Source organism: Stylophora pistillata, chromosome 12 (assembly GCF_964205215.1).
Source record: "Stylophora pistillata chromosome 12, jaStyPist1.2, whole genome shotgun sequence".
In the NCBI taxonomy this organism is placed as follows: domain Eukaryota; kingdom Metazoa; phylum Cnidaria; class Anthozoa; order Scleractinia; family Pocilloporidae; genus Stylophora; species Stylophora pistillata.
In genome coordinates, this window is record NC_142530.1 from 17,413,077 (window position 1) to 17,425,000 (window position 11,924).

The 11,924-nt window shown below is 40.3% G+C and overlaps 1 protein-coding gene and 1 pseudogene across 3 annotated transcripts in view; both read right to left on the bottom strand.

The window, feature by feature from the left end:
* The window catches only part of LOC111347556 (uncharacterized), a 44,084-nt gene that overhangs the window by 8,373 nt on the left and 23,787 nt on the right, over window positions 1-11,924 (bottom strand). For both annotated transcript variants that reach the window (XM_088741219.1, XM_088741220.1), the window contains one exon: window positions 987-1,286. In XM_088741219.1, coding sequence (XP_088597345.1) covers window positions 987-1,286 — 300 coding nt within the window. The remainder of the gene's footprint in view (window positions 1-986; window positions 1,287-11,924) is intronic.
* Window positions 10,616-11,924, bottom strand: part of LOC148719040 (uncharacterized) — a 2,901-nt pseudogene continuing 1,592 nt past the window's right edge. Inside the window, exon 1 of the transcript XR_015994038.1 lies at window positions 10,616-11,924. This exon is cut by the window's right edge and continues 1,592 nt beyond it. The product of XR_015994038.1 is annotated as an uncharacterized LOC148719040 (transcript).

Genomic DNA, 11,924 nt, shown 5'->3' on the forward strand with positions numbered 1-11,924 from the left:
TCGCATATTTTAACTGCGGAAGTGTGCCCCTCTCAAGCAGAAAGCTTGTGACGATGAAATATGTTAAAGAATAAACCAATGAACGAAATGCTTGTTATGGAGCTTTCGTACGTTTTCCAGATAACACATGAAGCGCCTCCAAAACAGTTACAGGCTGTTGAAGAAAGACTGAAGCCAAAAATAAGGATGTTTCAACCTTTTTTTAACTATATCATAACTGATTATCGTTTATTTATATATAAAAAAATAACTGCAAAGCAGGATTACCGAAATTTCGAGCAATCGAGCACTTATTAACGAGACTGTGAGCATGCGAGCAGTCGCAAAAATTATGCGCACGAGCAAGCGAGCACCCGTGTAATTTTTGCGAGCAATTCGAGCAAAGGCCAAAATTTCGAGCACTTTTAAATTGAATGGGACCATTTGATACCCCTTGTAATAAAGGCAAAAGGATTACGAGTACCAACAAAGCGATTTAGCCAGAATGGGTTGTAAAACGGAGTGTCTCTCGGGTCGATGCAGCGGAATTTGGAAATTTTTTCCTCTGGAGCGGGTAGGTAATAGCTGAGCACTCTCGCGGGTGGAAATTTTAGGAAGATCGGTCGAATTTTGTGGAATTTATCGGTCTTCGAGCGGCCACGGCTGGTGTTCTGGGCCGGTTGAAGTTTCCGGCCTTGAGTTTTTCTATATACAGTTGACTGGTAACACCGCGCGTGTTACAAGGAAAGTCGCCAAAATAGCGTTAAAAGGACCGTAAACGACAAAGCAGCTACAGAAAAAATGTGAGGAGACTTCATACGATATATTCCTCGCTTTTGTTATCCTTTCTCATTTTCTCTTTTTTTTTGTAATTTTTTCTTTTATACAGTTGACTGATAACAACGCACGCGTTACAAAGAAAGTCGCCAAAACAGCGTTAAAACGAACGTTGGCAACAAAGCGGCTACGAAAAATGAACGCGAGCCTATCAAAAACAGGATACTTACTTTCACACTCTTTTCTCGATAGTGACAGATCATTCTCGGCATCTTTTCTAGCTTTAGCTTCTGTTGTCCACTTCGTCTTTGCTTTTTTCTCCTCCATGATTTTGTTTTCTAAATCATGTCTCAATTGGCGATTCTTTCCTCGAAGTTTCTCACATTCTACCTCAATTGTCTTTAACTGGCGTTTGAGGTCGGCTACTTCTTGCTTCTCCGCATCAGGCTTTGACTTCTGTTTCCCTTTTTCTTTCACCTTCTCATCTGATTTCTTTTGTTTGGGTTTAGGGTAAATGTCTGTTACTTGCGCTTGAAACCAGTGATCAAAAAGAAACAAACTCATCATTAGGGAAACAGAACAGAAAATATACTTAACAGTTATTCACTGAAGGCGAAGGATCACTTAACGATGTTCGCTTAAACTGAGGCGAATAAATTTTTTAGTATAATTACTCAGGTGCTTTCGAATGTTTTTGCAAGTTCTTTAAATAAAGAAAGCATTTCGCATCTTTTACCGGCTCCAATTCTATAGATTACTCTTAGGTTTATTTTCATTAATTAATTTGATCAGCAAAAACTCTCTGTCTTTCTTTTGAAAAGTGTTCCATGAAACTCAGTAGCATGTTTGAGCTCTTAGAAATCGAAATTTTTTTCCATCGTGTTTATTACTTTCTGGGAAATATTGACAAGACGCGAGACAGCCATTATCAAATTTGGTCTCCCTGCTATAAACACCTCGCGCGATGTGATTATGGCGAGATATGACGCAATCCTCGATCAATCAGGGCGTGCAAATTTCTATCATCACCTGGGCAATTATGCTAAATATATATAAATATTATATCTTAAAGTGAAGACATAATCCTCGCAGGTTAGGTGAAGTTTAAGTCACTGCACAAATGAAGCCTCGAAAAAATTCAAGCCTTGAGGAGATGCGAACCCAAGCCTCCCATATATACTAGTACAGACAACACTCCCTAGCTGATAGGTTTTTTGCTATTCTTTTTACCTACTTTTTTCAAAAATCCATTGATGTTTTAAGGGGAAGTTTAATATATATTAATCACTTATTTTATAACTGGCAGCGCCAATTTAAGCCCATCTTGCTTTCACGGACTGCCCACTTTGACCCCATGTAAGAAAAAAAGACGTGAAACGAACTTACAACTGAAAGTTCGTAACTTTTGGACAACGTCGGCAAAAAGCAGCAAGGATGCGGTCAAAACAAAGAAAGTATAAACGACCCTTGTGGTCTCATTGTGCAACAAAATTCCCGGCTCTCGAAATAAACGAGTCATTCATAGATTCCTATTAGCGCAAATAAATTTTATGCTATATAATAAATCTCTTATTGACCGGATTTTTTGGCCAAAATAACTGGATATAAGCCTTTTTTTTTTTTTTTTTTTGCCTTTTCATGAAAAAAAAAAGGACAGAATACTTTCTTCCAGACCTTTCACTCTCTAAATATTCCTTCAAATTGTCATTCTCTCCTTGAAGTTCCTCAAGTTTCTCCGAAACTTTCTTCAACTGAATGAGTGGGTAACCACGAAACAAGCTTGTAGGGATTCGCTTGCTCTACTTCTATGTATTGAGCACTGGTTTACAAAAGTCAAAATTTTACACTTATATATATATATATATATCTATAATCGTTAATCTATAATCGTTAATCTTTAATCGTTAATGGAACTCTCAGGCCAACAAAGGTGCACCGCGCCAGGAGGATCAATAAAGATTCACAGTCCAAACCTCACAGCCAACACGAACGTAGAAAGTTTAAAAAATTGCGAGGATGGACAACTTCTGACTTAAAAAATATAAAAAATTTTAATAAAAAAACGTTTCCGTCAGAGACCTTCTTCGGTTATTTACAACTTTTGAAATAAAAAAAAGCATTAAATAGGGCCTTTGAGCGATCAATTTGTAGCAAAATAGAATTTGCTATAATTAATTTTCCATCTTATATTAGGCGCTACAAAATGATCGTTCAAAGGCCCTTTTCTTGGACTTTGTCGGCCCTTTAGTTGTGGATTGGACTCAGAGGCCCTGCCAAGGGATCTTATTATGACTAGTATCATTTAAGGGCCCCTCCAGGGATTTTGTTGCTAATTTGCCCTTTCGGGCTCCAAAGGCCTTGTTTTGGGATTTTGTTACGGTTTACAGTTATAGTAAAAAGTGGGCCTTCCCTTTTTTAATGCTCTCCGCATTGCTTCTTTGCAATTGATTACGCCACTCATATTAACATATTTAGTATTCTCATCTCTTAATTTTTAAGGTTTTTTTCTTGTATTTTGTCCATTGCTTTCTTTGTAATTAGGTTTTTTGTTTATTAGCACTAGTTCATTAGTCGTTATCTGTAATTACGTAATCATTAGCACTTCGATCCTATTTGATACTCTTTTTTTTTTCAAAAGTTGTAAATAACTGAAGGTCTCTGACCAAAACGTTTTTTATTAAAACTCTTTATAGTTTTTACGTCAGAAGTTGTCCATCCTCGCAATTTTTTAAACTTTCTATATATATTTATATATATATATAATTATATATATATATATAATTATAACAAACTGGTTCAAGACTTCAGAGGTAGTTCATCGTTTTCTTACGACAGCTCTGTTTCGTATGGTCGAAAATGACCACACTCATCAGGTAATTTCAACGATTGACCATTAACTTACAATGACTGGCTATAAAAGCTGGAATACGGTTGCTAGGAGATATAAAAACAACGCTACTTTTCCATATATATATATAAGTCATGTGACTGGTATGTATAATTTCGGAGATTGTTACTTTATTATGAGGTTTTCAAGGAGGTATCTGTTTCTATTTTACATATGATCGTGAATTTTTCAAAAAGACATAAATTACATTTCTTAGTAATGTTGTTGTACGGTTTGCATTGTTTGATGGTTTTCCACGTTAGGTTTAAAGATTTGTTATTGTCCTTCAGTGTCCATATGTGTTTAGATAATTCAGTCTCGTGTCTCTGATTTTGGTGTCGGAAGGAAGCTGTGTGGTTTCTGTACCGTTCTTTAAAGTTTGTCGCGAGTTCCACGAATGGATCTGTTGACGTTTCAGTTGTGACTGTTGCTTGGTAGACTACGTTTGATGTGAGGCATTTTCCCTCTAGGGCGCATCGGTCTTTTTTCCGGCAGTTACGTTCTTTGTCTAGTGTTAGTCGTGAATTTTGTGACTGGTTGTAATCTGATAGTAGCTTTCTGTTGAGTGACGCGATGATTGTTTTGACGTTAGGCATGCAGGAGTAGCTTATCCTTAGTGTGTGGCGATTGAAGATCTTGTGTAGTGGATGGTTTTTCGGGAAGCATCTGTCAACAATATTTAAGAACTTTCTTCCCAGATTGGTCTTCACGTTGGAGTTCCATAGTGGATTATTCGATATCACTTTTATTTTACGATTTTTGTTGCGCTTTTGGGCTGGCTGTGGATCATATGTAAGCTTATAGTCGTAGCCACTTTCGTAGAGGGCTTTTTGGTAAGGAGGGCTGGCGTTATCGAAAACTTCTTTGCTTGATGATATCCTGGTTAATCGCTTGTTTATATTTTCCGGGATGTTCTTTAGCAGTACAGGTGGGTGGTTACTTTGACTGAGAACATAGAGGAGTTTGTTGTTCGGTTTCATGAATGGGTTGTAAGATTCATTTGCGAGGTCGAAGGTTACATCTAAAAAATTGATTGCTTTCTTATTAGCTTTGATGGTGATCTTCAGGCCATTAGACTTGAAAATTTTGCAAGCTTCTTGTTTTGTTTTTTCAATTTCTTTAGGTGTAGCTCTGCATACTGCTAGCTCATCGTCACTGTAAAGACTCAAACGATCTTTAAACTTTGCCGCAATCAGGGATAACATATAGGCTCCGATTAGTTCGCATGTCACGGCTCCATCATACGAGCCCATCGTCACGTCGAGCATGTCGGTGGTGCTCTTCTTTGCCTATGGTGTGTTCTGGTGGTACAGCAGTGATTTTTTCGCATATATATATATAACATTTCGTATATATATTACAACATTTCGCATATCACATTTATATATATATATATATATATATATATATATAAATAGAATAAATGTTTGAAAAGAAAGTTTGCCCTGAGCGGGATTTGAACCCACGTCCCTCCTGTTACTAGTCAGGTGGGATTTTTTTTTTTTTTTCTACTAAAATAGCTCAATGTGAGCCGTTTCTAAGCTATTCTATTTACAAGGAGACAAGGTTGAGATTTCTTAACTATTACAGGTTTTCTACTTATTGCAGTGTTACATTTATTGAGGCTAACTAGTGATAACATAAGAAAAGGTTTGATATTACGGCGTATATATGGTGGGACTCGTTACCTTGTATTAACCTGGTTGTTGGCATATACTAGCCAGAATTTCGTATTCCAATAGGTCTCTATAGGTGAAAATGGAGTCGTTCATTTACTAGGCTTACAATAGTATCGTTAATGCACTATTTCAGAGGGAAATAGTAGCTGAGACCTGTGTATTGTTCTACTTGAAAATCTTTTTGAATAATTTAAAGTGTTTAACTTTAGCATTAAGAACAGACTGTGGGGAAATGTGAATATCGTTTAAACGGAGTTCTACTGCCGATTTATGTATAGCGTGGCGCGCTACATTTAGGATGAAATTAATTAGGCTGATTTCGCTGCGCCAGTGGGCGTTAGCCTTCGTTAATGGGACATCAAAAAGGGCTATAGGGTGTGTCAGGGTTATGTTGTCGTTGGATATGTCGGTGACGTATTTTTGTATGGTCACCCAGAAGGGTTTAAGAGCAGGCAATGGAGGAGAAGGTGATCGAGCGTTTCGGTGCCATTGCAGTGCGGGCAGTCCATCGTGGGGTAGACGCCTATTGAGAAGAGGGACAGAGCGTATGGGAGGACCCTGTCAACGATTTTCCACGTAATATCGCCGAAATGATTGGGAAGCAGGGGAGTGTAAAGTGATTTCCAAAACGCGGAGGTGAATTTAGGAGCGGGGTTAAGGGTGCACTCTCAATATTGTAGGCTGGGGATGGTGGGCTGCTGAGACGCCATAAGTATTTTGCAGAAACCCCGGGTGGGGATATTCGCAAGTGGAGTAGCTGAGGAAGAGATGGTGAATTCTGCTGGGGTAGGCGGGGTGGGGGGAGTGGTAGTGGAGGCAACAAGGCGTCGCCAGTCGTCTGGGAGGGCCTGTAGTAAGGTGTTGAGTTCGCCGGCGAGTTTGCTCGGGGGAAAATCGGGGATCATATCGTAGAGCGCCTGGGTGGGTAGGAGTCCTGGTATAATTTCGTGACATAGATCGCTCAGTTGCGTAACTCTACTCTTAATCCAGTGGGGAAACAAGAGTGGTCGCCCTGCGCATTGTATGCGTGGATTGAGGAAGAGTGGTTGGGCTAAGACAGTAGGGAGATTGTTTGCTATTTGGGTCGGTAGGTGAGGGTGTAGTTTGTTCCAGGCGAGTAGGAGGTCGCGGTGGAATTGTGGGATAGAGCGGTAGATGTGTTGGGATTGATAGGTTGTAGAGAGTGTAAGGGCACCGAGATTTTGGTTTGCGGTGCGCAGGTAATATGTTATGAAATGCTTCCATGCCGCCTGGTCGGGATCTAGATAGCACCAAAGAGTGGACAAGCGTAGGGCGGTAATTTTGGGGCCTAAACGGTGGATGTTAAATCCTCCTTGATCGCGTGGGGTCGCCAGTGTCTCTCGTTTAACCAGGTGCATTTTGTTCGACCAGAAAAAGCGATATATCTCCTGTTCGATATCGCGAATAGCCCAGGACGGAATGGGGAGGGCGGTGGCCTGGTACCAGAGCACTGAGGTAAGCAGGCCGTTTATCACAAGGGTTTTGCCCTTAAAGCTGAGGTTTCGTGAGGACCATGTTTTGATAGTATCTGTGATTTTCTTTAGGCGCGGTGTAAGGTTAAGCTGAGTACAGTCAACACTGCCAAAATAGAGGCTGAGGATTTTGTCGGGTATATAGTCATTGTACCATTCAAAGCCGAATGGTTGCTTGATGCGATGTTCTAGGGCGCCTGCCTAAAGTCCTTTACATTTAAAATTGTTGACCCGAGCGCCGGAGGCTTTTTCATAGAGTTGCAATGCGAGGAAAGCGTGTCGGACGGATTCCTCGTCCGTAAGCAAGAGCGAGGATCATCCGCATATTGAGAGAGCTTAATTTCCTCTTTTGAGCCGGGTGGTAAGAGGCCGTGAATATCTTGATTTGCGCGGATGTATGTGGCCATTATTTCTGCCGTTATGATGTACAGCGGGGCGGACAATGGAAAACCCTGTCTCAGTCCCCGCTGAAGCGTTATGAAAGCACTTAACCAACCATTGGCTTTGACACTACTCATGACGTTATTGTACAAGAGTTTGATCCATTTGATGAACCGTGCTCCGAAACCGAATTTAGCAAGAGATTTGAATAAAAAGGAATCGGAGACTCTATCGATGGCCTTGAGTTGATCAATTGAGACGAAAGCAAGTGGAGTATCGGTGTCGTTTGCGCATAGGATGGCATCACGAATAAGGCTGGCGTTATCATTGATAGTGCGCGAAGGAATGCAAGCAGTTTGGTTTGAGTGAATAATAAAGTGGAGGACGGAGGTCAGGCGGTTTGCGAGAGCTTTGGTCAATATTTTATCATCTATGTTAAAGAGGGACATGGGGCGCCATTGGGAGAGTCTGGTTCGATCGCCTTTCTTGAAGATTAAATTGATCACGGCTCGTCTCTGCGAAAAGGAGAGCTCCTCACTATTGTACGCGTAATTGTATATTGCGGTTAGCTCAGGCGAAAGGATATCCCAAAAGTGTAAATAGAAATTAAATAATTTGGATATATAAACAAAGTTGAAATGGTAAATTGGCCACTGTAACGATTACAAAAGCTGACGTTTCGAGCGTTAGCCCTTCGTCGGAGCGAAGGGCTAACGCTCGACGAAAGGCTAACGCTCGAAACGTCAGCTTTTGTAATCGTTACGGTGGCCAATTTACCATTTCAACTTTGTTGATATATCCAAATTATTTCGTTACTCCCACCGACGCAGCCCCAGACAGTTTCTTTCGAAACTATCAGCCTTTATTCATAAATAGAAATTAGTTGTCAATCCGTCAAGGCCGGGTGATTTGTTTAGCTCCATGGACTTAATTGCTTTGGTGATTTCGGATGTGGTAATTAAACCTTCGCACTTATTCCGGTCTTCTGGTTTAAGAAGGGGGGCTGCGATATTAAGAATTTCTTGGTGGGCTTCCTCGTCAATCTGTTCGGCTGAATAGAGTTGTTTATAAAAGTTGCGTGTTTCTGCGAGAATATCTGTGGCTTCTGTGACGGTATCTAAAATATCTTTCGTAAGGATTTTAATAGTTTGATTTGCCTGTTTGGTTTTTTCTAAGTTGTAGAAGTATTTCGAGCTGTTTTCATCGGGCTCAGTGTGACGAGGTTTAGTTCGAATTTTGAGCGCTTGGGCTTCTGTTATTTCGAATAACCGGAGGTCATTTATGGCACTAAGAAATTTTTCGATGTGGTGAGATGCACCTGAAGTGGATTTTTCCTTGCAATGAGCTAGTTTGCGTTCAAGATTGAGGCGGTTTGCTCGGGAGGTTTTTCTGAGTTGGATGCGTGCGAGATTGCGATTTGTTTGAGCTGGAATTTTGCCTTATTCCACCAAGTGAGCAAGTTAGCAAAGTCGGATTTTTTTGTAAGCCACTTTTGCCAAAAGGCGATGAGGTCAGCTTTAAAGGCAGCGTTGTCTAAAAGGGAATTGATAAAGTGCCAAAAGCCTTTTCCCCGGGGTGTGTTTGACAGGTCAAGCTGAACTAAAATTAGATCGTGGTCTGAATGTGGGTAGGGTGTGATATCATTTTTCGTGATGAGATGGGAGATGGATTGGGGAGTATAAAATTTATCGATTCGCGTTAGTATCGGAGATTGATCTGTAGGATTTTTGCCGGTCCATGTGAACGCATAGAAGTGTGGGTTGTGTTTACGCCATATGTCGATGAAATTGTTTTGCACAAGTTAATTATTTAGTTTGGCGACGGCTAATTGGCGCGCGAGTGGGTTTCCGCCTCGCTTGTCCATTTTGGCGTTGGCTTTGCAGTTAAAGTTTCCGCCAAAGAGATTGGATGTTGACCCGAGAGAAAGGGGTCAAGATTTTGGAAGAAGGTTGCGCGTTCAGTGTCAGTACGAGGGGCATAAATGCTGATTAGGTTAAAAGTGTGGTCTTCTAAGGTGATCGTGGCCGATGTAATTCGCCCCCGCATGATTGAATACATTTACCGTTCCATTACGCTATCAGGACAACCATGCTGGCTACACGGCAATCAAAGATGTGATTTACGTGATCGGAGACGTGGTCTCCCGGGAAATTTAACTTTTCAAGGTGACAGGGTAGGGAAGCCTATAACCCCATATGAAACCCAACTAAGGATCTAGTAAAGATACGCGACCGAAGTCAACTTAGCGGATCACAAAAGAGGATCCAATTACGGATACAGGCTAATTTCAATTAAACAAATTCTGTACACGGGGTTCAAATCCCGCTCAGGGCAATTTTCTTTTCAAACATCTATTCTATTTAAGTATGATTACTTCGGGTGTACATGGTCAGGGTTTCCTGACCATGTACACCCCAATATATATATATTTAACAATTATTCCACGAGCGCGCGTTGGATATGAGATGATAGATAGCCAACTCGGCGCTACGCGCCTCGTTGGCTATAATCATCTCTTATCCAACAAGCGCGAGTGGAATAATTGTTATATTAAAAACGCCCCAAAGAAATTATTTTGTAAGAGGAAACCGGAATTTTTAGCTCCCTTTTGATTTTAAGCTGACGCGTACGCTTACCATATCTGTAGATTATGGTATATTGGCTCATATACCATAATGGCTAAGCCTATAAAAAGTCTTGAATTGCATTATCCAATTTTTAATAAATATATATTTTGCATTATCCAGTTTTTAATAAATATATATATATATAACTGCATATATTGTGGGAGGAAAAAGACAAGTAAACTACAAGTTCATCCCTACAAGCCTGTTTCGTGGTCGCCCACTCATCAGGGGATTTAATGAGAATAAACTTTACCATTGCTTATATACAATATAATTTGCATGATCTAACTAGTCTAATTTATGCAGCGCGAAATTGACAGTTTAGTTGTTGCGTAGGAGGGCTTTGCTTCTGTGGCGGCATGAAGACACGAGTTCATGACGTTTGTTTAGTGTTGATAGTTCGGGCCGGCAGATGATTAGGAATTTTTCTTTGAGGCAGAGGTTACATCTTTTAGTTGAGCTGTTATATGGTGAGTGCGATGAGAGAATGCGCCAGGAAATAAAGTGATCGATGTTGTTGTCTTTGAGGGTCCAGATGTGCTTGCTGAGTTCGGTAGAGTTTCTGTGTTTAGCGTGGCGGAATGATGCGGTGTGGTTTCTGTATCTTGTTTTGAAGTCATTCTCTGTGAGTCCGATGTACGTTTCTGTCGTGTTGTTGTCTTTGCGTGTAACGGAGGCTTGGTAGATTACTAATGGTTGCAGGCAGTTTCCGTCGAGCGGGCATGTGTTCTTTTGTCGGCAGTTGCATGTCTTGTTGTTATCAATGGTAGTGGCGGTGGCGACGGTGTCATCAAAAAAAAAGACAATCTTTAATGAGGAAACTTTTTCACTAAAAAGTGGTTTACAAAAAGGACCTCGAAAATTAAAATTAAAAATTTACAATGAATAAAAATGCTAAAAGATGCTACTAAAAACTAATGTATCTTATGTGTAATACAAAACTTAAATCAATGAATTAAAAATCTGACGCTTCAAAATATTTACATTATCAGCGGCTCGTATAGTTTTCTCCAGCGAGTTAAAATCACTTACAGCATGATAGCCAGTTCTTTGTTTGCCCCAGTTTCTTTTAACGGATGGAATTTTGAGGTTTGCTTTATTTCTTGTGTTGTAACTATGCTGTTCTTGCTGAGTGACTAATGTTAGTTCGTGATGCGTGAGACTATTAAGACATTTATATACATGTACGCATCAGCGCTGGAAGCGCCTTTTTTCTAGTGTTAACCACTTCAGTGTAGTTAACGCATCAGACGCAGAGGAATACAGTGGTCGATCTAATATTATTTTAGCCGCCTTATTTTGAAGCACTTGCAAACTAGACATTATAGTTACATTATGTTTGTCTCCCCAAACTAAATCAGCATACTCGAATAAGGGCATAACAAGGCTTTTATAAAAAAGGATGCGCGCCTTAAACGGTAACAAATGCTTAATGCGTCTAAGTAGACCAAGCCTTTGATTAACTTTCCCTGCCATGTATTCGACATGATTTGTCCACGAAAAATCAGACGATATTAAGATTCCAAGATATTTAAAACAAGTAACATTGTTTATACAATGATCAAAAATTGAAACAGTTAGAGCTATTTTCCTCTGTAACTTCTTGTTACTGCCTATGAGCATGCATTTGGTTTTGTCCAGATTCAGTGTTAACTTATGTTCATTCAGCCATTTCGCCACAGCCAGGAGGTCTTGGTTGAGCTTTTCAGTCAGCTCCTGAGAGGAAGACCCATAGCAGTAGATCACCGTGTCATCTGCATAAAGTGATGCTTGACAGGCATCTAGAACGCTTGGCAAATCGTTAATGTAGATGACAAATAGCAGAGGACCCAGAATACTTCCCTGAGGGACCCCATGGGTAACTGGCAATTCATCAGACAACTCATTCCCACAACATGTACGCTGTTTCCTGTCAGTAATGTAAGAGCGGAACCACTGAAGCGAGTTCTCACATAAACCAATTTTGGAGAGCTTGCGTAACAAAATCCGATGGTCCACAGTGTCGAAAGCCTTGGTTAAATCCAAAAACACGGCCCCACACAGTTTACCTTGTTCCATGTTCAATAAGACTTCATCAGCAAATGATGTCAAAGCAGATTCA